The sequence below is a fragment of the Hyperoodon ampullatus genome (genome assembly GCF_949752795.1).
Source record: "Hyperoodon ampullatus genome assembly, chromosome: 2".
In the NCBI taxonomy this organism is placed as follows: Eukaryota; Metazoa; Chordata; class Mammalia; order Artiodactyla; family Ziphiidae; genus Hyperoodon; species Hyperoodon ampullatus.
The window spans coordinates 28,645,107-28,672,241 of record NC_136915.1 but is presented as its reverse complement, the minus strand read 5'-3'; the positions used below and the strand labels follow the sequence as shown (position 1 = coordinate 28,672,241).

The 27,135-nt window shown below is 42.2% G+C and overlaps 1 protein-coding gene across 1 annotated transcript; it reads left to right on the top strand.

Moving 5' to 3' along the window:
• Positions 1–2,169: 2,169 nt before the first annotated feature.
• Positions 2,170–27,135, top strand: LOC307064044 (traB domain-containing protein-like; the record flags this gene model as incomplete). Its single annotated transcript, XM_079720475.1, is given in 4 exon segments — positions 2,170–2,343; positions 2,410–2,518; positions 26,189–26,409; positions 26,413–27,135. Coding segments are annotated over 4 exon segments (1,227 nt in total).

Genomic DNA, 27,135 nt, shown 5'->3' with positions numbered 1-27,135 from the left:
CCCACACACTTTTGTCTGTCTTCCCCTCTGTTTCTCTACCTGTCTGGCTGTCACTCTGTTTCCCACCTCTCCCTCTCTGTGTCACTCCCTCTCTCTGCCTCTGTTTCCCTCTCTCCTTTGCTGCCTCTCCTTGTGTCTGTCGTGTTAGTTCTCTACCTCTCTGGTGTGTCTTTCCTGTTTCTCTATGTGTCTCAGCCTCTCTGCACAGGACATGGGTCTCCTAGTTTCTCTATTGGAGAAGTAAGGGGAGTGAGGGAAACAGTGGGGCATAATTGAAGCTATGCATCCCCACCCCTTGTTGGGAAATCCTCCTCATCTTGCCATGCCCCATTCCCTGGGGGCATTTCTAAAAGTCAGAAGCCAAGCCCCTGGAAATGACAGCCTTTTCTCCAGTCCCGGGGCTGGGGTGAGGGTTGGTGGCTTTTGGAAGCTGCAGCCCCCATGGACAGGCAGGGGAGGGGTCTGGGGTGGACATGGGCGGAGAAAGGCAAGGTGCAACTGTAGAGTCAGGGCTTCAGTGGGAATCTCTGAGAGACTCCTTTGGTGGCCCTTTGATGGACCATGCTCCCTCCTTCTGGCTTGGCCTGGGGAAGGGAGGAGTACTCACTTTCCGGGTGAGACCCTCCCAACACTGGTTTCCTGAGTAGGGCTCCTGCCCCAGGCAAGATGGCAGCCCCAGGACTGAAGAAGCTGACCCAGCCTCCTCCCGGCCCCCTTCCCCACTCCCTCCTCCTGGACCACGAGTCCTGTCCAGAGGACAGGGGAGTTGTCTGCTGACCCCTCTCCCCAGAGTGCACCCCCCTCACTCCCCTGTTTGTCCTGCCCCTTCCCTGTGCTGCCTGCTCTGGCTTCCCAGCCAGCTGCCCCTTGGCTTTTACTTGAGGTCCTTTTAACTGAGACAGAAGAAGACTCAGACCTCAGGGAAGAAGGCAGTGGAAACCATAGGCTTGGAGCATCCGGGTCCCTGAATGCCTGGGGAGGGTGCATTCCTTATATAGATGAAAAGACTGAGGCACAGAAAGGTTCCCCCAATGGGTAACCCTAGAGTCCATTCAGTTCAGTTACCTTCTTCCCACTCCTTCCACTGGATTCTTGATGTTCCGCAAATACCCGGAATGCCTCTGCCTCAGGGCCTTTGCACTTGCTATTTCCTCTGCCTGGAATGCCCTTCCTGTACATACCTGAATGGCTCATTCTTAGCCCTTCAAGTATTTACTCAAATAGATATCTGAAGCCTTACCTGACCATCTTATTCTTCCAGAGCGCCTTCCTTAACTCCCATTCCCTGCTTAATTTTTCTGCACAGCATTTATCACCTAACACACTACAGACTTAATTATTATTATTTTTTGCTGTCTATCTTTTTTTTTTTTTTTTTGCGGCACGCGGGCCTCTCACTGTTGTGGCCTCTCCCACTGCGGAGCACAGGCTCCAGACGCGCAGGCTCAGTGGCCATGGCTCACGGGCCCAGCCGCTCCGCGGCACGTGGGATCTTCCCAGACCGGGGCATGAACCTGTGTCCCCTGCATCGGCAGGTGGACTCTCAACCACTGCGCCACCAGGGAAGCCCCTGTTGTCTATCTTTCTCACCAGAGTATAAGCTTCCCCGGGGCAGGAAATTCTGTATATCTTGTATTCCCAACTCCTAGAACAGAGTTTGGCAACCAGGAGGCAAACTTGTGCCCTGACTGGAATGCCCTTTCTCTGATACCAGGAGAACCTCTATCTAACCTTGAAAGCTTGGCCCATGTTTTCCTCCAAGCCTCTCCTATTCTCCAGGCAGATTTTGATCCTCCCTGCCCTGCCCCCCATTCACTCTCCACCAAACACCTGTTGCTCTTGAAAGATCACGTGCTTCTGAGCCCAACTGTGATTCACATTCTTGCTTCCCCACTTCCTAGCCATTGACAAGTGACTTAGTCCCTCTGGGCCTTAGTTTCTTTATCTGTAAAATAGAGGTGATAATAAGATATGATATAATATGATACCATATGATATGATATATGACACGATGTGATATGATATGATATGATGTAATAACATATGATACTATACAGTATGATATATGATATGACATGGTACAATATGATACATGATACAATATGATATGATACAGTATGATATGATATATACTTACGATAGAGCAGTTCTGAGCATCTCTTTTGTGAGATGGACCTGGCACTGCCGGCTCATTCTGGATGGCAACCTGGGGGGGTGGTACGTTCTTCGGCAGCACCTGCCACCTTTGGTGGAGGCCGCACCTGCCCACTGCAAGCCGAGAGACAGAGACGTGGCAACATTCGACGAGCACTTGGGTTCTGTGAAGAGGACCTGCCTGGGCTGGTGTGGGCACCCATGACTGGGCCTGCTTAGCCCAAGCCCCTGCCCTGTGAGACCCCGTGTTCACAGGGGCACGGGCAGAGCCTGACCGTGACTGCCACCCCTGACCCTGTCTCTGCCACTTCCACGTGTGGAACCCCCAGTGAGGATGCCATCACCCCGTCTTCCACAGGCGCAGGTGAGCCTTGGACACCCCCCTGCCTGCCTCCTCTGGAATGCCAGGCCTTTGCTGGGAGATGGGGGAGTCTGAGGAGATACAGCACCTCTCTGGCCTGGCCGAGAGGGGTCCCCAGCCTTTGCTGAGGGCTATTTTACCACTTGTGGAAGATTGGACTTGCCAACCTTGCACATTCCTTCCAATTCTGAGAATCTACAGTTCTAGGAATATTTATCCTCTACAACCAGCCAAAATTTCTTCCTTCAACCCTTTGTTGTTTCTCCTACATTTCAAAACCAGAAAGCAAAATGCTCAGGTCTTGTGTACCTGGAGGCAAGTTCCTCCTCTTCCAGTGCCCCTACGTGCCTGGGAAGGCATTCCTGGTCATCTGTGGCAGCTGGCTTTATAGAACATTGATAAATCAAAGGCAGTTTGGGTGGAAGAGAAAAGTGGACTCCAGTGTTTATTCAGCCAATTAGCAAAATGCCCAACAGTCCTTCTCAACTAAGCATCTTATCTGAAATGATCTTGTGTTTGTGCACCCAACAAACACATTTGCTTGGAGATTATTTTTTTATTCATTCAATATGATATATTTTTGAGTGTCTACTCTGCCATGTGCTAGGCTGGGTACTGATCATCCAGCGTGCTCAAGATCATAGAACCCACCCATCTGGCACTTCGTACCTAAAAAGGGATAGACCTTTTCACCAGTAGGAATTCCAGTCCTTGTGAGAAATAACAGGCAGCTGCTCTCCTAGAGCAGGATAAAGACAGGCGTGTGTTTCAATCAGGGATCCATGAGCACATGAATCAGAAGCCTGCTCAAGCTAGCTGAGCCAGAGAGGTTGTTGGAAGGGACTCTGAAATATGGGATGTGTGGTCATGCCTTGTGGGTCCTGGAAAGTCACCAGGCAGCCATCTGCTCCTTGGATGCTCTCTACAGTTACATGATCCTGCTTCTACAAGGGCTATCATAATGCCCCCAAGTTGTGAACTCAGGTCATTAAATCTTTGAGGCTTTCCAGCTTGGCTCCCTATATTGTCAGGGGTCCAGCAGGACACAGATGGTCTGCTCGAAAGGGGAGGTCAAAGAGAGCTTAGGGCGGAGATTATTTACCAGTAAAGGGCTCAGGGAAACCAACAAGGGACCCTGAAGCACCTTGGGGCTGGCAAAGTGGGAAACCATTTCTTTTTGTAGATCAGAAGGGGCAAGGGGAGGGAGTGGTGCCCTTGAACCTGGCAAAGCCTGTGGCAATGGGAGAAGGGCTGCCTGACAAGAGTCATGGCCTTCGGTAGAGGAATTCAGCCACTGCCAAACCATAACCTGGAAGAGAGGGAACTGTGGGAATAAGTCCCCCTACCTTTCTCTCCTTCCACTCTTCTCTCTTCTGCTGGTGCCTCATGTTGGCCAGATCAGGCTAGAATCCAGAAGGTCAGGGAGGCCAGTTGATACAATCCAGATAGAGGTCAGCTTCCCAGGGCACAGAGCAGGGCAGAGAAGGATAGGGAGTGGATTTGGCGGGGCAAATGGAGGATATCCATGGCTAACTTATGTGGCCTTTCCATCTCACTTTCAAATGCCCAAGAGGGAGAATCTAATTGGATCAGCTCAGACTGAGGCAATGGTGGAAGGAGTTTCTGAGAGAGAAACAGCATCATTCTCATTTCCAAGTTGGACAAACCAAGGTTGATAGAGGGGAAGATGCACTCCCAAGATAATGAGTGGCAGTGCCACTGAGCTCAGGGGAGCTGTCCTTCCTGGATATTCTCTCAGCAACATTCCTGGCCTGGGCTTCGGGAAGTACTTTCTGCATTTCCCCTTCTACATGCTTCCAGCAGGTGTTGTATTCAGGTGTCTCTTTAAAGATCATAAAGAGTTAGAAATGGGTGTGTGTGCCCTTCTAAGTATGTTCCATCTGAGAAGAGCACTGTTCCAGACCCACTGTGCACTGTCTGGTCCAGCATCCCAGACTCCCATGATGCTCCTTTCTACCTGCAGTTGGACTCCAGTGTTCATCTGTGCTAGGCTTGCCTGGTGGGTTTTTTTGGACAACGTGGAGTGTCCACACCATGGTCACTATACCTCCACAAGGGTCAGGGCCTGACTTCACAGGGCCTTTGCTCCTGATGCAGGGCTGAGCCATGCTTTTGACTTTTCTGTGCCTGGAGTAGCCTGGACACCTTGAAGAGAACAACCTCCATCCCAGCTCAGGTCAAAGGGGCTCCAAGAGGCCCCTTACTAGAACTACATTCACACCATCTGGGAAACCTGTAAGTGCTTTCCTTTCTGGGAATCCTCAATAAAAGAGGTTCCTTGTGGTCATGTCTTAAACTCTTCTGCCTGGAAAGCTTTACTAGGTGTCTTACCTAATGCCCCTTTCAGTGCCATCGAAGCTTGTTTTGCTTAGTGAGAACAGAGTAGTCACCTGAGGTGTGTTCAGAGGCCAGTTCAGACTTTGTTGTCAAGAGCAAGGAACAGTGAGAAGCTTCCCAGTGGAGCAGCTGCCATTCTGGGGCACCAGTTGTGTGGAATGGGTGCCAGCTGTGAGGGCCTGGATTCCAGCCAGGTGTGTGGACTGGGTCACAGTCTGAGTGGACTGCGGTGCCAGCTGTGAGAATCTAAGTGCCAGCCAGTTGAATGGCCTGGAGTGCCAGCTGTGTGCATTGGGATGCCAGCCAGGTGTGGACTGGATTAGCAGCCAGCTGTGTAAACTAGATGCTCACTGTGTGGACTGGGGTGCCAGCCAGCTGTGTGGACTGGGTTGCCAGCTGTGAGAACAGGGGTGCCAGCATGGGCCAAGTTGAGACTGGATGGCGTCTCGGCTGCACGCTTACCACTGTTTATGGCACTGATGTTCTCTTCAAGCAATTTCAATAAATCAAGGTCACTGAATCAAACTGTCTTTACCCAGTGACTTTTTTTTTTTTTTTTTTTTGCGGTACGAGGGCCTCTCACTGTTATGGCCTCTCCCGTTGCCGAGCACAGGCTCCGGACACGCAGGCTCAGCGGCCATGGCTCACAGGCCCAGCCGCTCCGTGGCATGTGGGATCTTCCCGGACTGGGGCACAAACCCGTGTCCCCTGCATTGGCAGGTGGTATCTCAACCACTGCGCCACCAGGGAAGCCCCTACCCAGTGACTTTTGATGCAGAATTGAAGATGTGTTTCTCTGATGCAAAGAAAAGAAAATGTCCTTAAGAATAATAAAACCATCATTAGGAATGGGACAGATCTTTCAGGATCATATTTTAAAGGGAAAGAATGACTATTTATGCTAAGATGTTAATTTGTTCATACTTGCTGAATGCCTACTCTGTGCCAGACATTGTATAAATAATCATACTTAGATGACCAGGGCTCAAGATAAAGTACCTGGGGTTGTTTGTGTACCTGTTACCCTCTATAAGTGAATGCTGCATGGCCGAGGCCAGAAGGGTGGGGAAGACTCTCCCCCTCATCCTTTCTTCTCATGGGAAACAATCATTACCCCTAATCTATAGAGGCCTAGGCTGAGGGCAGTGTGAAGGGCCACGGTAGGTACACGATTGCAGACCAGAGCCATGGGGTTCTTAGAGGTGCTGGTTGTGAGGGGTGCAGCTCAGAGTGAGGGGACCTGAACAGTTCTGCAAAGGGAGATGATTTTCTGACTTATCTAGCCACACTTATCATTTCCACACTTTTCCTATATCATTTCTGCCCCCTTAAAAAATTTTTTTTGAATTGAAATATAGTTGTTTCACAATGTTGTATTAGTTTCAGGTACACAGTAAAGTGATTCAGTTATACATATATGTATAAATATATATATTCTTCTTTTACATTCTCTTGCATTGTAGGTTATTAAAAGATATTGAGTAGAGTTCCCTGTGCTATTACAGTAGGTCCTTGTTGGTTATCTATTTTATATATAGTAGTGTGTATATTTGAAGTTCAAACTTCTAATTTATCCCTCTCCCCACCTCCCCTTTGGTAACCATGTTTGTTTTCTATGTCTGTGAGTCTATTTGTTTTGTAAATAAGTTCATTTGTATCTTTTTTTTTAGATTCCACATATAAGCGATATAATATGATATTTGTTTTTCTCTGGCTTACTTCACTTAGTATGATTATCTCTAGGTCCATCCATGTTGCTACCAATGGCATTATTTCATTCTTTTTTATGGCTGAGTAATATTCCATTGTATGTATATATACCACATCTTCTTTATCCATTCATCTGTTGATGAACACTTAGGTTGCTTCCATGTCTTGGCTATTGTAAATAGTGCTGCTATGAACACTACGGTGCATGTACCTTTTTGAATTGTGTTTTTCTCTGGATATATGCCTGGGAGTGGGATTGCAGGATTGTATGGTAGCTCTATTTTTACTTTTTTTAAGGAATTCCCATCAACAGTGTAGGAGGGTTCCTTTTTCTCCACACCTTCTCCAGCATTTATTATTTGTAGATTTTTTGATGATGGCCACTCTGAACAGTGTGAGGTGATACCTCATTGTAGTTTTGATTTGCATTGCTCTAATAATTAGTGATGATGAGCATCTTTTCATGTGCCTATTGGCCATCTATATGTCTTCTTCGGAGAAATGTCTTTTTAGATCTGCCCGTTTTTTGATTGGGTTGTTTGTTTTTTTGATATTGAGCTGTATAAGCTGTTTGTATATTTTGGAGATGAATCCCTTGTCAGCCGTGTCATTTGAATTCCTGCCCCTTTTCAGCTACATCCTAGAATTTTAACATGTGACCTTGGGGGAAGTGCATTTGGTGGTTGTTTTGAAAAAATCAAGCAGCAAAGGAGGACCTGTTCATATTACTTTTCAAAGAGCCATTGGAAAGATATATACATATGTATATATATATATACATACATAACATACATACATAAACCTATAGACATACAAACACATATTGCATAGTTGATTCTTATTATTTATGGGGTTGTGGTCTACAAAGTTGCCACAAACTCTGACTTAGTGGATACTGAATCATTGCTTCTAGGAGAAATAAAAGGGTCAGGTTCCTGCGAGCCTCAGGCTGCAACATTTCTGTCAGCCAATCAATACATAACCTTGTTTTACGTGTTTCTCTTTAAAGACGCCTTCTCTAATATATATTGTTGACTCACTTACATTGAACTGATGGCCAACAGCACTATAACTCATGCCTGAATGAAGCTCATCTAACACACATATTTTCTCCCCGAGGCCCACCGCAACTTTCTTGTGCTTGGGAACACTAGACAGCACTTCATCGCTATGCTTGTGGGGCCTTTTAAAATAGCAAAATCACCAGAAAAAGCACAAAAATGCAAAAAAAGAAAAATGGGGCGAGGCACTAAATAGACTTCAGATAAGACACTTGTTTATAGTATAAGAGCTGAAACGAGAGTGTTGCCTTGTTCAACCTCAGCTGAGAATGTGCATGTCAGTCCACTCAATTTTTTTGCTGCTCTGGACATGTCCATAAATGACTGTGAAAGTATTGATTTTGGTGTTACAAATAAATTTTACCAAGCAGGGGAATTCATGAACATGGAATCTGTGAATAGTGAGGATCGACTGTATATATACTTGCTAGTCTATCTGTGTACACACACTCACACACACACACACAAATGACATGTTGCTCAGAGGTTAGGGACTCAACCTAGAGGCAGAAAACACCAGTTAGATACGATCTGATGCTTTGGAACAGAGACACGTGAAGATGAGTTCCTTTGAGGTTGTCTCATTATTATAATGGACTTCTAAACATTTATAAGTGACCAGGGTAGGGAGGTACACACTGGTGTTTCTAAATATGCAGTTCTACTGAGCTTTTTTTTTTTTTTTTTTTTTTTTTGTGGTACGCGGGCCTCTCACTGTTGTGGCCTCTCCCGTTGCGGAGCACAGGCTCCGGATACGCAGACTCAGCGGCCATGGCTCATGGGCCCAGCCACTCCACGGCATGTGGGATCTTCCCGGACCGGGGCACGAACCCGTGTCCCCTGCATTGGCAGGCGGACTCTCAACCACTGCGCCACCAGGGAAGCCCTCTACTGAGCTTTTTTAGGACATAAGTCATTAAGTTGTTCGGGTAGACTCTGGGAAGACATTCAACTCTTCTCAAGTGGACAGAAAATGGTAACATGAATTAGGGCCAGGTGTGAATGTAATACATTTAGAATGAATAGTTATGACACAACAGGCTCCAGGTCTCGGGATGGCTCTTGGGGTGGGAAGTCAGCGTAGACCCTTAAGCAACTCTGAACAAGGTACTGTAAAAGTCAAGTTGGCTGGTCTCGTTCTAGGCAACATCCTATCACTCACGCAGATCCACCAAGTTGGACACCTGAGAGGTACCTTAAACTACATTTCCTTTCAACATTTGTGATTCTGCTTCCTTTATATCTCTTTAACCAGGCCATTGGTCATTTTCTGGACCATCTCAAACCAGAGATGACCACAACTATCATTCAGGTATGGCCCATGAGCATTATGTAAGAGGAAAGAGCATATTTGCTTATGTTTCTAGTGCTACACATTAGGCCCTAGACCCTGGGTAGATAGGTGGGTGGGTGAATGGTGAAGTAAAACTTGTCTTTGGTTAATATTTTTTCTTATTATCCAGGAATAACAATCAGTGGTCTATCACTTTCTTATCTGTTAAATTGGACCACTTGGTGAGAAATAATGATGGTGATAATGATAAAAATACTAATAATGGCTAGCATGCCTATATAAATATATCAGGCATTGGACCAAGTGTTTTATTTTTATCAGAGTAACAATGTACCTGATAAAATGTTGTGGTTTTCCCGCAAACATATTATTTTGAAAAATTTAAAAGATGGTTGAAAAGTTGAAAGAAAAGTAGAGTGAACATCTACATACCCTTTATCTAGGCTCACCAATTACATTTCATTACATTTCTTTATTTTCTCATCTCTGTCAGTCTATCAACTATCTATCTATCTACCCATCTATCATCTACCTATCTTATTATTTATTTTTGCTGAATAATTTAAAAATATATTACAGATATTGTATTGCTTTATACCTATATACTTCATCATGTATCTCCTGAGAATTAAAGGCATTCCTCTATATAATCATAATACCATTATAATAACTAGGGAATTTAAAGTTAATTCAACACTATCATCTACTATGCAGTCCATATTTAAATTTCATGTACTTAGTTTAAAAAAATAAATATCCATATAAGTCTTTGAAGGGAAGGCAGCACTCTTCCTTTCTCCTGACTTTTTTTCTCCCTCAGGCAACCATTTCCAACTCTTTTAGCTGTTTTCTTCCAGTATTAACTCCATGTTTCTAAATAACATGCTTATTCTGTTTTTTAAAAAAAAATCTACTTACCATTTATTAACTTCTTTTTGTGTAAGAAGAGGATATATCTCTCTTATCTCCCAAAACACATTTCTTTCTATCTTCCTAATAAGATTATATTATCATTTTTGGGTAATATTAGTATTCAATATTTATGTTATTATGGTTGTATTAATCTCAGCTTGAGTTACATGGTGTATCATGATTATATTTCTTTTCTTGTACAACTTTGCTGTTTTCCTTGGGTTATAATTGCCCTGATTTGTCATTTACTTGGTTTTCTATGTACCTATCACTATTTTATCCCCAAGCTCCCTGGCAGAATTATAATTTTCTCTTAAATATGTTGACATGTAAAATTATGTATTGATATAATTCTTGGTCCTCCTGCTCCAACTTGGTTTCTCGCTCGTCTGTCAACCTGGAACTTCCCTTCATCATCAAATTGGAAATTCCCTTGACTCTCTCCTGTATTAAATTCTTGATTTCCTGGATGCCAGGCTTTCTCTTTTTTGATTTACTCCCTCAACTTGGTGGAGAACATCCTTTAGCAGTTTTCTGAGGAAGCGTTCATGGGAGGCACTATTTTTGAGATCTTGTATGTGTGAGATGATTTTCTATTATATCCTCCCACTTTCTTAACAGTTTGGCTGAATATAAAATTATAGAATAGAGATCAGCTCTCCCCTGACTCTCAGGATTTTTAACGTATTTCTCCATTGTTTCCACCTTGCAGTGTTGATATTGAGAAGTCTGATGCTATTCTTGTTCCTGATTTTTTGAGTGTCAGATGGTGGGTGATGTTTTCCATCCTTTGTTCTGGTACTTGGGGGCCCTTTCAATCTGGAAATTCATGTCCTGGTTTATTGCTTCAATAATTTCCCCTCTTGGTTTCTCTCTTTCTTGAGCTTCTGTTATTTTTTAAAACTTTTTATTGGGGTATAGTTGATTTACAGTGTTGTGCTAGTTTCAGGTGTGCAGCACAGTGCATCTGTTACACATGTATATACATCCACTCTTGTTTAAATTCTTTTCCCACATAGGCCGTGACAAAGTATTGAGTAGAGTTCCCTGTGCTGTACAGTAGGTACTTATTAGGAGCCTCTGTTATTCAAATATTGGCTGTTCTCATTTGGTGTTATAATCTTCTTGTACTTCCTCCCATTTTTCACTTCTCTGGTGCTCTGTGCGTCTCTTTGGAGGTTCCCTTAACTTACTCTTACAACTGTTCTACTGAGTTGTTTACTTGTTATAATATTTTTAATTTTCAAGAGTTCTTTTAATATTTCTCTTTAATCATTATAAGTTCTTGTTTTAAGGCTACAGTAGTTTTCTCTATATCTCTGAGGATATTAGTTACAGGTTTTTTTTTTGTTTGTTTTTTTTTTGGCAGTACGCGGGCCTCTCACTGCTGTGGCCTATCCCACTGCGGAGCACAGGCTCCGGATGCACAGACCCAGCGGCCATGGCTCACAGGCCCAGTTGCTCCACGGCATGTGAGACCCTCCCGGACCGGGGCACGAACCCGTGTCCCCCGCACCGGCGGGCGGACTCCCAACCACTGCGCCACCAGGGATGCTCCACAGGTTTTTTTTTAATCTATCAATACCTTGTTTCTATTTCCCCATTTTCCCCCCCTGTTTGCTTATGTTAGTCTTTCTTCCATGATAGAGCGGTTCCTCAAATATCTTGTGAGCCCCAGTGCCTTTCGTATTTAAAAGGGAGGCAGCAAAATGCTCAACGGAAGTTCCATGCGTATAGCTTTATGGACTAGTGACTTCCCAGTATTGCTACTAGGGAAAGAAAGGAAGAATGGTGAAACCAGGCAAACAGGACTACAGACCCCTACACTTAGGTGAGGGATCTGCATGAATCCTCAAATCCCAGCTGAAGCCCCTTAACTTATTTGGTGTTGAACCTCATGAACTAGCAGAGTGCCTGGCTTGCAGTGGGCATAAATCCATGACTGAAGCATAAGCAAATCACTAAATTTTGGAATTACACATCTCAGTATCTTGTTTAACTTCCATGTGTTCATACCCAGATCCCTGTGTATTGCTTCTGGCCCTTCTGGTCTGAGGCGCTCTAGAGAGGCTGGGGATGAATGGTAGGTATAACCCATGAAAAGAAGTTATAGAGATCTGTGTTTGTCAGTCAGGGAAACAGGGTTGAACAGAGAGGTCTTCTTTCCTTTTGTAACATCAGTGTCTTCAGTGGGGACTCCCCAAGTTCTTGATATGGAAGCTCCCTGAACATTGAACACAGTCAGTTTAGACAAGCGTCAATAAATTTCATCTTATCAGTGGAGGACCAGCTCCTGAAACTAGTCCCCCCACCTCATAAAAGGGGGGCAAGCTCTTATAAACAGGCATAAATGTTGTGGACCTGCAGCCCCTTCTCCAATATCCCAACATCAGCAGTGCCTGTTCATGCTAAAGTGAGGAGAGGTTGGGTCTTGGCTGCACCTTCAGTGAGGAATCCATACATATATCATGCAACCCAAACAGATAACTCCCATTTACTAGGCACTTACTATGCACCACAAACTACTTTAAGCCTTTTGTATATTAACTTATTTTATCTTCTCTAGACACCATGAGAAGATAACTTTATTTCATAGCTATGAAATGGAGGCACAGAAATTATAAGTTATTTGCCCAAGATCATATAGCTAATAAAATGCCCATATTAGTTATCTATTGCTGCATAACAAATTATCAGTAGTACCCCCTTATTTGCAGCTTCACTTTCTGTGGCTTCAGTTACCCATGGTCAACTGTGGTCCAAAAATATTAAATGGAAAGTTCCAGAAAGAGACAACTCATAAGTTGTAAGGTACATGTCATTCTGAGTAGTGTGATGAAATCTCTCGCCATGCCCAGGACATGAGTCATCTGTTTGTCCAGTGTACAATAAGATATTTTGACAGAAAGAGAGAGAGAGGGAGAGAGAGAGACCACATTCAGAAAACTTTTATTACAGTATAATTGTTCTATTTTATTATTTGTGATTATTGTTAGTTTCTTATTGTGCTTAATTTATAGATTAAATTTTATCATAGGTATTATATATAGGAAAAAACATAGTATATGTAGGGTTTGGTACCATCCATAGTTTCAGGCAACCACTGGGGGTCTTGGGACATATTCCCCAGTGGATAAGGGGAGAGTATTGTATTCCCAAATCTAGCAGATTAAAAAAACAAAATTATTTCACAGTTTCTGTGGGTCAGAAATCTAGGTATGGCTTAGCTGGGTCCTCTTGCTCAGGGTTCCTTACAAGGCTGCAGTCAAGGTGTCCACTAGGGCTGCTAGTCATCTCAAGGCTCAACTAGAGGAGGATCCGTTTCCAAGCTCACTCATGTGGAAGTCAGAAGGATGCAGGTCCTTGGGTTTGTTGGACTGACGGTATGTGATTCTTACCATAGGGCGGCTCAATACATGGCACTTGGCTTCCATCAGGGCCAGCAAGAGAAAAAGCAAGAGAGAGAGAACAAGATGGCTGCTAGAATCTTTCTGCAGCCCAGTCTTGGAAATGACATCCCATCATGGTTGCCATAGTCTCCTCAGAAGAGAAGCAAGCCTTTAAGTCCAGTCCTTGCTCAAGGGAAGGAGATTACACAAAGGAGTAAATATGCCAGCTGGCTGGAATCATTGGAGGTCATTTTAGAAGCTGCCTACCACCATGGCAATGATGTAGGCAGTGAAGTTCCAGAGCTGCCTTCCTAACACCAAGCTGTTTCACAAGATGCAAAGGAATGGTAAACACAGAACTCAGGAAAAGCATTATTCCCTTTGATGGGAGGAAGGAGATAGAATGAGGAGGAGCATATAAGGGGATGTAGCAATACTGATGATATTCTAGTTTTTAAGGCGGTATTCACTTTACTATACACTGTATAACTCACATGCAGATTACATGTTTTCTTTTGGATGTACCAAATATTACATGACATTATTATTATTTTATAATTTATTTACTTGTTTCCTTGTGGAAAGAGATAAGAGCAAACACTCACTCTCAAGAATCAAGCATCTCTGTGTGCTTGAATTGGTGATATGCAACAGGATTGCACATGAGAAATGACTGGGGAACTTTTTCTTTTTTCTTTCTTTTATATTTATTTATTTATTTATGGCTGCGTTGGGTCTTCGTTGCTGCACACGGGCTTTCTCTAGTTGTGGCGAGCTGGGGCTACTCTTCATTGTGGTGCGTGGGCTTCTCATTGCAGTGGCTTCTCTTGTTGCAGAGCATGGGCTCTAGGTGTGCAGGCTTCAGTAGTTGTGGCTGGTGGGCTCTAGAGCGCAGGCTCGGTAGTTGTGACACAAGGGCTTAGTTGCTCTGCAGCATATAGGGTCTTCCCGGGCCAGGGCTCCAACCTGTGTCCCCTGCACTGGCAGGCAGATTCTTATCCACTACTTCACCAGGCAAGCCCCGAACTTTTTCTTTTTTAATTAATAGATTTTATTATTTTTTAGAGCAGTTTTAGGTTTATAGAAAAACTTAGTGGAAGGTACAAAGAGTTCCCCATCCCTAGTTTCCCCTATTATTGAAGTATTGCATTATTGTGGAACATTTGTTATAATTGATGACAATATTTATACATCATTATTAACAAAAGCCTGTAGTTTACATTAGGATTCACTCTTGTGTTGTACATTCTATGGGTCTTGACAAATGCATAATGGCAAATATCTACCATTATAGAATCATAAAGAATAGTTTCACTGCCCTAAAAATTCCCTTTGCTCCACCTATTCGTCCCTTCCTCTCCCGAACTCCTGGCAATCACTGGTCTTTTTACTGTCTCTGTAGTTTTGCCTTTTACAGATATTATATAGTTGGAATCATACAGTATGTAGACTTTTCCAGACTGGCTTCTTTCATTTAACAATATGCATTTAAGTTTCCTCCGTGTCTTTACGTGGCTTGATAGGTCATTTGTCTTTATCTCTGAATAGTGTTCCATTGTTTGGATACACTACAGTTTAACTATTCACCTATTGAAAGACATATTTGTTATCTTGGCAATTATGAATAAAGCTGCTATAAACATTTGTGTGCAGGCTTTTCTGTGGATAGACATTTTCAACTCATTTGGGTAAATACCAAGGAGTGCAATTACTGGATTGTATGTTGAGTATGTTTGGTTTTGTAAGAAACTGCTAAACTGTCTTCCAAAGTGGCTGTACCATTTTACATTCCCACCAGAACCTAATGAGTGTTCCTGTTGCTCCACATCCTTGTCAATATTTGTTGTCAGTGTTTTGGATTTTGCCATTCTAATAGGTGTGAAGTGGTATCTTGTTTGAATTTGCTGTTCCCTAATGGCATGTGATATTTAGCATCCTTTCCTATGTTTATCTGCCATTTTAATGTTTTCTTTGGTGAGGTGTCTGTTTAGATCTTTTGCCCAGTTTTTAAGTGGGTAGTTTTTTTCTTGTTAAGTTTTAAAAGGTCTTCATATATTTTGAATACAAATCTATTATCAGGTATGTGTTTTGCAAATATTTTCTTCCATTGTGGCTTTTTTTTTTCATTCAACAGTGTGTCTTGCAGAGCAGAAATTTTTAGTTTTAATGAAGTTTAATTAATAAACATTTTTTTCATTCATAGATTGTGCTTTTGATGTTGTATCTAAAAGTTCATCTCTAAGCCCATGGTTACTTGGATTATCTCTTATGTTATCTTCTAGTTTTATAGTTTTGTGCTTTACATTTATATCTGTGATTTTTTTTTTTTTTTGCGGTACGCAGCCCTCTCACTGCTGTGGCCTCTCCCCTTTGTGGAGCACAGGCTCCGGATGCGCAGGCTCAGCGGCCATGGCTCACGGGCACAGCCGCTCCGCGGCATGTGGGATCTTCCCTGACCGGGGCATGAACCCGTGTCCCCTGCATCTGCAGGCGGACTCCCAACCGCTGCGCCACCAGGGAAGCACTGTGATCCATTTTTGAGTTAAATTTTGCAAAAGGTATAAAGTTTGTGTCTAAATTCTTTGTTTGTTTGTCTTTGCACATGGCTGTCCAGTTTTTCTAGCATCATTTGTTGAAAAGACTATCTTTTCTCCATTGTATTGCCTTTGCTCTTTTGACAAAGATCAGTTGACTGTGTTTGTGTGGATCTATTTCTGGGATCTCCATTTTGTCCCATTAATTTATCTGTTCTCTCACTAATACCATGTTATCTTGATTACTTTAGCTTTATAGTAAGTCTTTAAGTCAAGTAGTGACTTTGTTGCTCTTCTTCAATATTGTGTTGGCTATCGTAGGCCTTTTGCTTCTCCATATAAACCTCAGAATCATTTTGTTGATATCCACAAAATAACTTGCTTGGATTTTGACTGTATTGTATTGAATCTATAGGTCAAGTTGGGAAGAACTGACATCTTAACAATGTTGTCTTCCTATCCATGAACGATGATGATTTTTAGACAGCTTTATTGAGAGATAACTCACATGCCACACAATTAAACCATTTAAAGTGTAGATTTCAATGTTTTTTAGTATATTCACAAGTTTAACTATCAGCACTATCTAATTTTAGAAATTTTTTGTCTCCCCCAAATAAACTCCATGCCTGTTAGTACTCCCCACTTCCTCCCAACCACTACTCCAGCCCAACCACTAATATACTTTCTCTCTCTACAGACTTTCCAATTCTGGACTTCTCTGGACATTTTATATAAATGGATAGTTCATATAAACACAAGGTGTTGTTTTTGAGACTAGCTTCTTTCACTTAGCATAATGTTTTCAAGGTTCATGCATGTGGCAGCATGTACCTATACATTATTTGTTCTTATTGTGGAATAATATTTCGTTATATAGATACACCAGATTTTATTTAACCATTCATCAGTTGATGGGCGTTGGATTGTTTCTACTTTTTGGCTGTTATGACAACTGCTGCCATGAACATTTGTGTACAAGTGTATGAATATATGTTTTCATTTCTCTTGGGTATATGCCTAGGAGTGGAATTGCCCAGTCACATGGTAACTTTATATTTAATGTTTTGAGTGGCTGCCAAACTCTTATGCAAAGTGGCTGCACCATTTAAAAATCTGCCAGCAATGTGTGAGGCTTCTAATTTCTCCACACTCTCACCAATGTTTGTCATTGCCTGTATTTTAAATTATAGCCACTGTAGTGGGTGTAAAGTGGTATCTCATTGTGGTTTTGATTTGCATTTCCCTATGAATAATGATGTTGAATATCTTTTTATGCACTTATTGATCATTTGTATATCTTCCTTGGAAAAAATATCTATTCAGATCCTTACCCACTTAAAAACTGTGTTATGGGCCTCCCTGGTGGCGCAGTGGTTGAGAGTCCGCCTGCCGATGCAGGGGATACGGGTTCGTGCCCCGGTCTGGGAGGATCCCATATGCCGCGGAGCGGCTGGGCCCGTGAGCCATGGCTGCTGAGCCTGCGCATCCGGAGCCTGTGCTCCGCAACGGGAGAGGCCACAACAGTGAGAGGCCCGCGTACCACAAAAAAAAAAAAACAAAAAAAAAACTGTGTTATTTGTTTTTGTCATTGTTAGTTTTAAGAATTTTAAAATATATTCTGAATATAAGTCCCATATTAGGTATAAGATTTGCAAATATTTTATTTCATTCTATGGGTCATCTTTTCACTTTTTTGATGGTATCATTTGTGGCACAAAAGTCTTAATATTGATATAGTCCAGTTTCCTTTTTCCCCCCCTTTTATTGCTTGTACTTTTGTTATAGTATTTAGAAACCATTACTTAATCCAAAGTCACAAATTTGTTTCTATGTTTTTGCTTAAGACTTTTATAACTTAACACTTATATTTAAGTCTGTGATCCATTTTGAGTCAATTTCTGTATATAATTGAGGTAGGAGTGCAAATTTATTCATTTGCTTGTGGATATCCTGTTGTCCCAGCTTCATTTGTTGAAAGAGTGTTCTTTCTCCATTGAGTTGTCTTGCCGCTTTTGTTGAAAATCAACTGATTATAAATGTAAAGGTTTATTTCTAGACCCTCAATTCAATTCCATTGATCTATCCTTATGAGTACCACACTGTCCTGATTGCAGTGCAATTTTGCAGCAAGTTTTGAACTTGGGGAGTGTGTCTTCCAACTTTTTTTTACAAGATTCTTTTGGCTATTCTGGGTCCCTTTAATTTCCATATGAATTTGAAGATCAACTTTTCTGTTTCTGCAAAAAAGGAAGTTAAGATTTTGATAGGGGTTGTGTTAAATCTGTAGATGAATTTTCTGAGTATTGCTATCTTAATATTAACTCTTCCAATCCATGAACATGGAATGTCTTTCCATTCATTTATATCTTTAATTTCTTTCAGCAATGTTTTGTAGTTTTAAGTGTACAAGTCTTATACTTCTTTTTCCTGACTATGTTATTCTTTTTCATTCTATTTCTTAGTATGAAATAGCATGCTATTGTAAATGGAATTGATATCTTAATTTTTTCCATAATGTTTATTGCTAATGTATAGAAATAAAACATTTTTATAAATTAATCATGTGTGCTGCATCTTTGCTGAGTACCCCCCCCCACCCCGCCCCAGTGCCATATTGAATAGAAGTGGCAAGAGTGGACATCCTTGTCTTGTTCCTGACATTAGGAGAAAACACTCAGACTTTCACTGTTAAGTAAGATGCTGTGGGTTTTCTTTGATCCCTTTAGCAAGTTGAAAAAAAAAGCAAGTTTCCTTCTATTTATAATTTCTTGAGGTTATTTTTTTTTAATTTTGAAAGGTTATTGGATTCTGTCAAATTATTTTTCTGCATCTTTTGAAATGATATTTTTGCCATTTATTCTATTAATATGGTGCATTACATGAATTGATTTTCAGATATTAAACTAATTTGCATTCCTGGGATAAATCTCATTTGGTTATGGTATATAATCCTTTTCACATGTTGCTGGCATCAATTTGCTAGTATTTTGTTAGTGATTTGTGCAAATATATTCGTAAGGGATGCAGGTATGTAGTTTTCTTGTGATGTCTTTGTTTTGTTTTGATATCGGGGTAGTAATGACCTCATAGAATGAATTGAGAAATGTTTCTCTTCTTCTGTTTTTTGGAAGATTTCATGAGGGATTGGTACTGATTCTACTTTGAGTTTTGGTAGAATTTAGCAGTGAACTTATTTGGGCCTCAGCTTTCCCTTGTGGGAAGTTTTAAAATTACAAATTTGATTTCTTTACTTGTTACAGGTATATTCAGATTTTCTATTTCTTCTCAGGTCAGTTTTGGTAATTTCTGTTTTTCTAAGAACTTCCTATTTCATCTATTTTATCTGATTTGTTGGCATAAAGTTATTTGTAGTATTCCTTTACAATTCTCTATTTCTGTAAGGCTGGTAGTGATGTTCTCATTTTCATTCCTAATTTTAGTGTCAAGTATTCTTTCTCTGCTTTTTTCTTGGTCACTCTAGCTAAAGGTTTGTCAATTTTCTTAGTCTTTTTAAAGGACCAAATTTTTGTTTTTACTTTTTAAAATTACTTTTCTATTCTCTATTTCATTTTTTCTGCTCTAATCTTTATTATTTCTTTCCTTCTGCTTTTTTTAGGGGTTTAGTTTACTCTTATTTTTCTAGTTGAAAGACTAGGTTATTAATTTGAGTTCTTTCATATTAAAAAAAAAATAGTTGTTGGGCTTCCCTGGTGGTGCAGTGGTTGAGAGTCCGCCTGCCGATGCAGGGGACGCGGGTTCGTGCCCCAGTCTGGGAAGATCCCATATGCCGCCAAGGGCTAGGCCTGTGAGCCACGGCCACTGAGGCTGCACGTCCGGAGCCTGTGCTCCACAACGGGAGAGGCCACAACAGTGAGAGGCCCGCGTACCGCAAAAAACAAGAACAAAAACAAAAAACTTGTTTACAGCTATAAATTTCCCTCTGAGCACTACTTTCACACAGTCCATAAATTCTGGTATGTTGTGTACTCATTTTCATTCATCTCAAAGTATTTTCGAATTTTCCCTGCAATTTCTTCTTTGCCCCATTTGTTAAATAGTAGTATTTTGTTTAATTTCCACATATTTGTAAATTTCCCATATTTCCTTCTGTTATTGATTTCTAATTTAATTCCTTACTGAGGCTTGTTTTGCGACCTAGAATAAGGCCTATCTTAGAGAATGTTCCATGTGCATGTGAGAAGAATGTGTATTCTGCCGCCAATATGTGGAGTGGTTTATAGATGTCTTTTAGGCCTAGTTGGTTTATAGTATTGTCCAAGTCTTCTATTTTCTTTTTGAGCTTCTGCCTAGTTGTTCTATCTGTTACTGAAAGAAGAGTATTTATAAGCCTGCAGTTATTATTGGTGAATTGTCTGTTTTTCCCTTCAGTTCTGTCAGCTTTTGCTTCATGTATTTTAGGTCTGTGTTGTTAGATGCATATATGTTTATGCTTGTTATGTCTTCCTGATGGATTGACTTTTTTACCATTATAAATTGTCCCTCTTTATCTCTACTAACATGAAACCTCTTCCCTACAAGCAAACTGGGGATAGAGTGATTGGGTCCCCAGTCATCTCAGCCTGCTGAACCTAGAGTAGAGCTTTTCCCCTATAAGTAGGGGCTGAGTGAGGGAAGGGAGACTGGTCCTCTCTGCAGAATCAACCAGAATAGAATTTCTGCAACCTGGGGCTGGGGAGGGGGATGAGAAAAACCAGTAGACTGCCCCCTGACAAGATGAAACAGGAGCTCCACACTGGGAGCTGGAGGGAGAGGGAGCCCTCTTCTTCTTGGACACATTGACTTGGGGCAGAGCTTCTGTAATGTAGAGCTGTGGGGTAGGGGGTAAGAGAGTGAGCTGTGGCTCAAATACCATAGACTCTCACTGTTCTTACTGAGGTTTAGTAGATTTTCTAGAATGAATGTTTTTCCCATTGCTGTACATATTTAGGACAATTTCTAGAGACTTTAAATAATTTTTTAAAAGTAATTTTCACCAATTAAATAGTTGTTTTGCTGGAGAGCAAGTCTGCCAAGCTCCTTTTGAACATTTCAGGAAGTATTTCCCCTTCATGTATATTTTTAAAAGAATAAATAGGACTAGGTGTAGATTTCTTGGGTTGAACACCACCCAGCTATTCTCGACAGTTGAGGTTGCTGTGACCAGAAAGGAGGAAAAACGAGACTTAGTCCTTGGTGGCACCAAATTATAAAGAAATAGAAGTTGGCTGCTGATGGGCTTCCCTGGTGGCATAGTGGTTAAGAATCCGCCTGCCAATGCAGGGGGTACGGGCTTGAGCCCTAGTCTGGGAAGATCCCACATGCTGCGGAGCAACTAAGCCCGTGTGCCACAACTACTGAGCCTGCTCTCTAGAGCCCGTGAGCCACACCTACTGAGCCCACATGCTGCAACTACTGAAGCCCATGTGCCTAGAGCCCGTGCTCCACAATGAGAGAAGCCAGTGCAATGAGAAGCCCACATATCACAGCAAAGAGTAGCCCCTGCTTACCGCAACTAGAGAAAGCCCACGCACAGTGACAAAGACCCAACACAGCCAAAAATAAAATAAATAAATTAAAAAAAAAAAAGAAGTTGGCTGCTGAGTGGCCACATATTTGCCTTTCACTTCTTTGAGAAATCAGTCTCGTTACTCAGCAACTCAAAATTATGGCAGCAATAAAAGTGCAATTGCATTTGTGTGAAAGCCTAACCTAGCCTAGTGCTTTGGATTGCTGTATAAGCTCAGTGCACAACTGCCAAGGCAGGAGGTTGATTAGCAAGAGGCCATTGATTTTTTAAGAAATCAAATTATGTAGTTAAAAGGGAAAGTGGAACTTGGTAGAAATGAAGAAATGCCATTCCCAAACTGGGTGACTCTTGTTGGAAGAAGACCTAGTTAGTGGTGGGCTGATGTAGGTCAGGGAGGTCTCAGATGCAGAGGGCAGGCATGTTTACCAGGGAAGGAGATTCACTTGGTGGTGGTATGATCAGAAGCTCAAGGGTGTCGCACCAGCCAGGCAAGGATGTGCCAGGATGGAGTAGTCTTAGCAGGTGGTTAGCTTGCTGGTTGCAAGACACCCCCTGCACCTCAGTCCCTCATAGCCTTGGGAAAATGGGTGCTGAGGCATGAGACAGATCCCCAGTGTTCATGGGGCACATGATCAAAATGGCTCCAAGCACCAAGGCAGACAAGATGAATCTTTAACAGCAGGCTATGTGCTTCTTAAATTCTTCTAAGTACCAGATGATTGGGTTTTGAGCCTGGGGTGTAGCTAAATCTGTGGTGGAAGCTGATTGGCTATAGGTGTAGGCATTTGAGACTCTTGGGGACAGATAATTATGTTGGAGAATACAGGTCTCCTTAGTTGGCAATTCAGGTAATAATAATAATCACAGAAGTAATAGTAGTAGTGACAGCAACAGAACCTATATACCACTTATAATGTGCCAAGCTCTCCTTCTAAGCATACATTTAATCTTTAGGAAAATCTTATGAAGTAAGTAATATTATTACCCCATTTTAGAGATGAGAAAGCTAGAGGCATAGAACATTTAAGTAGTTGGGCCTGTATTGCACTGCCAGCAGTTATTGGAGACAGAGCTGAAACCCAAGCATCTGCTCCGTGGTCCATATGCATCTATCACATCAGATGATTTCTGAACTTTTTTACTCATCCCTAAGTGGGAAGAACAATAGACACCTCATCAGAATGTAGAGAAGATTAAATATCTGTGGGAGTACATGTAAGCCAGAAATTATGGTCCCTATGTTCATTATTCATGATTGCTACAATCCCCAGGCTACCCTCAAATACAACCCCTCTGCCTGCTTCTTCTTTTCTTCTTTTTTTTAAATAAATGATTGCTTTTATTTATTTATTTTTGGTTGCGCTGGGTCTTTATTCCTGCGTGTGGGCTTTCTCTAGTTGTGGTGTGTGGGGGTTACTCTTCATTGTGGTGCGTGGACTTCTCATTGTGGTGGCTTCTCTTGTTGTGGAACACGGGCTCTAGGTGCATGGGCTTCAGTAGTTGTGGCACGTGGGCTCAGTAGTTGTGGCTCATGGACTCTAGAGCGCAGGCTCAGTAGTTGTGGCGCACATGGGCTTAGTTGCTTTGTGGCATTTGGGATCTTCCTGGACCAAGGATCGAACCTGTGTTCCCTGCATTGGCAAGCAGATTCTTAACCACTGTACCACCAGGGAAGTCACTGCCTGCTTTTTTTTTTTTTTTTTTTAACATCTTTATTGGAGTATAATTGCTTTACAATGTTGTGCTAGTTTCTGCTGTATAACAAAATGAATCAGCTATATGCATAGATATATCCCCATATCCCCTCCCTCGTGCATCTCCCTCCCACCCTCCTTATCCCACCCCTCTACGTGGTTGCAAAGCACCGAGCTGTGCTATGCAGCAGCTTCCCACTAGCTATCTATTTTACATTTGGTAGTTTGTATATGTCAATGTTACTCTCTTACTTCGACCCAGCTTACCCTTCTCCCTCCCCGTGTCCTCAAGTCCATTCTCTACGTCTTGTGTCTTTATTCCTGTCCTGCCCCTAGGTTCATCAGAACCATTTTTTTGTTTTTAGATTCCATATATATGTGTTAGCACATGGTATTTGTTTTTCTCTTTCTGACTTATTTCATTCTGTATGACAGACTTTAGGTCCATCTGCCTTACTATGGATAACTCAATTTCATTTCTTTTTATGGCTGAGCAATATTCCGTTGTATATATGTGCCACATCTTCTTTATTCATTCATCTGTCGATGGACACTTAGGTTACTCCCATGTCCTGGCTATTGTAAATAGAGCTGCAATGAACATTGTGGTACATGATTTTTTTGAATTATGGTTTTCTCAGGGTATATGCCCAGTAGTGGGATTGCTGGGTCCTATGGTAGTTCTATTTTTAGATTTTTAAGGAACCTCCATACTGTTCTCCATAGTGGCTGTATCAACTTACATTCCCACCAACAGTGCAAGAGGGTTCCCTTTTCTCCACACCCTCTCCAGCATTTGTTGTTTGTAGATTTTTGTGATGATGGCCATTCTGACAGGTATGAGGTCATACCTCAGTGTAGTTTCGATTTGCATTTCTCTAACGGTTAGTGATGTTGAGCATCTTTTCCTGTGTTTGTTGGCAATTTGTATATCTTCTTTGTAGAAATGTCTATTTAGGTCTTCTGCCCATTTTTGGATTGGGTTGTTTGTTTTTTTTATATTGAGCTGCCTGAGCTGCTTATAAATTTTGGAGATTAATCCTTTGTCAGTTAGTTCATTTGCAAATATTTTCTCCCATTCTGAGGGTTGTCTTTTCGTCTTTTTTATGGTTTCCTTTGCTGTGAAAAAGTTTTAAGTTTCATTAGGTCCCATTTGCTTGTTTGTTTGTCTTTATTTTTCCCCATTCCTTTTTTTTTTTTTTTGCATGGAAGAATAGTTTTCATTGTTTATTTATTTATTTATTTTACTTCTTTATTTGAATATAATTGCTTTACAATGGTGTGTTAGTTTCTGCTTTATAACAAAGTGAATCAGCTATACATATACATATATCCCCATATCTCCTCCCTCTTGCATCTCCCTCCCATCGTCCCTATCAGACTCCACTAGGTGGTCACAAAGCACCAAGCTGATCTCCCTGTGCTATGCAGCTGCTTCCAACTAGCTATCTATTTTACATTTGGTTGTGTATATATGTCCATGCCACTCTCTCACTTCGTCCCAGCTTACCCTTCCACCTCCCCACGTCCTCAAGTCCATTTTCTATGTCTGCGTCTTTAATCCTGTCCTGCCCCTAGGTTCTTCAGAACCATTTTTTTTTTTTTACATTCCACATATATGTGCTAGCATACGGTATTTGTTTTTCTCTTTCTGACTTACTTCACTCTGTATGACACACTCTAGGTCCATCCACCTCACTACAAATAACTCAATTTTGATTTTTTTATGGCTAATATTCAATTGTATATATGTGCCACATCTTCTTTATCCATTCATCTGTCGATGGACACTTAAGTTGCTCCCATGTCCTGGCTACTGTAAATAGAGCTGCAATGAACATTGTGATACATGACTTGTTTTGAATTTTGGCTTTCTCAGTGTGTATGCCCAGCAGTGGGATTGCTGGGTCGTATGGTAGTTCTATTTTTAGTTTTTAAAGGAACCTTCATACTGTTCTCCATAGTGGCTGTATCAATTTACATTCCCGCCAACAGTGCAAGAGGGTTCCCTTTTCTCCACATCCTCTCCAGCATTTGTTGTTTGTAGATTTTTTGATGATGGCCACTGACTGGTGTGAGGTGATACCTCATTGTAGTTTTTTTTTTTTTTTTTTGCGGTACACGGGCCTCTCACTGTTGTGGCCTCTCCCGTTGCGGAGCACAGGCTCCGGACACGCAGGCTCAGCGGCCATGGCTCATGGGCCCAGCCACTCCACGGCATGTGGGATCTTCCCGGACCGGGGCACGAACCCATGTCCCCTGCATCGGCAGGCGGACTCTCAACCACTGCGCCACCAGGGAAGCCCTCATTGTAGTTTTGATTTGCATTTCTCTAATGGTTAGTGATGTGCATCCTTTCATGTGTTTGTTGGAAATCTGTATATCTTCTTTGTAGAAATGTTTATTTAGGTCTTCTGCCCATTTTTGGATTGGGTTGTTTGTTTGTTTGTTTGTTTTGATATTGAGCTGCATGAGCTGCTTCTAAATTTTAGAGATTAATCCTTTGTCAGTTGCTTCGTTTGCAAATACTTTCTTCTATTCTGATGGTTGTCTTTTCATCTTGTTTATGGTTTCCATTGCTATGCAAAAGCTTTTAGGTTTCATTAGGTCCCATTTGTTTATTTTTGTTTTTATTTCCATTTCTCTAGAAGGTGGGTCAAAAAGGATCTTACTGTGATTTATGTCATAGAGTGTTCTGCCTATGTTTTCCTCTAAGAGTTTTATAGTGTCTTATCCATGTTGAGTTTATTTTTGTGTATGGTGTTAGGGCGTGTTCTAATTTCATTCATTTATATGTACCTGTCCTTTTTCCCAGCACCACTTATTGAAGAGGCTGTCTTTTCTCCATTGTATATTCTTGCCTCCTTTATCAAAGATAAGATGAGCATATGTGCATGGGTTTATCTCTGGGCTTTCTATCCTGTCCCATTGATCTATATTTCTGTTTTTGTGCCAGTACCATACTGTCTTGATTTCTGTAGCTTTGTGGTATAGTCTGAAGTCAGGGCGCCTGATTCCTCCAACTCTGTTTTTCTTTCTCAAGATTGCTTTGGCTATTCGGGGTCTTTTGTGTTTCTATACAAATTGTGAAAATTTTTGTTCTAGTTCTGTGAAAAATGCCATTGGTAGTTTGATAGGGACTGCATTGAATCTATATAGTCATTTTCACAATGTTGATTTTTCCAATCCAGCAACATGGTATATCTTTCTATCATTTGTATCATCTTCCCTGGTGACTGAGCTGGTGGCCAAGGACGGGAGCTGGGTGCACATGGTGGGCATGGCGCACTTCAGCGACGACAGCAAGAAGGACACGGGGAAGACCATCTGGGAGGTGCAGCCTAATGTGCTGAAGATGAGCGAGTGTACACTGCTGCATGAGGCCAAGGACATCAGCCTGGAAAAGCTGCAGTAGGCCATAAGGCAGAACAGGGTCATGTCGGGACTCATGCAGATGCTGCTGCTGAAGGTGTCTGCCCACATCACTGAGAAGCTGGGCATGGCCCCTGGAGGTGAGTTCATGGAGGCTTTCAAGGAGGCCAGCAAGGTGCCTTTCTGCAAGTTCCACCTGGGTGACCAGCCTATCCCCGTCACCTTCAAGAGGGCCATTGCCACCCTCTCCTTCTTGCAGAAAATCAAGCTAGCCTGGGGCCTATGTTTCCTGTCAGACCCTATCAGCAAGGATGACATGGAGTGGTGCAAGCAGGACCTGCTGGAGCAGATGATGGCTGAGATGATCAGCGAGTTCCCCGACCTGCACTGCACCATCGTGTCTGAGCAGGACATCTACCTGACCTACATGCTGAGGCAGGCGGCCTGGTGCCTGGAGCTGCTGCGTGCCTCTGATGCCAAGTGCAGAAAGTGCGTCCCCTCCATGGTGGTGGGCATTGTGGGCATGGGCCATGTCCCTGGCATCGAGAAGAACTGGACCACTGACCTCAACATCCAGGAGATAATGATGGTCCCCCTGCTGTCCATCTCTGACAGAGTGCCCTGGATGATCATGAAAGCCACCTTTTTGGGACTCCTGGGCTACAGCCTGTACTGGATGGGGCGCCATGCCAGAAGCCTGGTCTTGTCACTGCCTGCCACCCAGTACTGCCTGCAGAGGGACACCAAGGCCTGGCCACACAAGTAG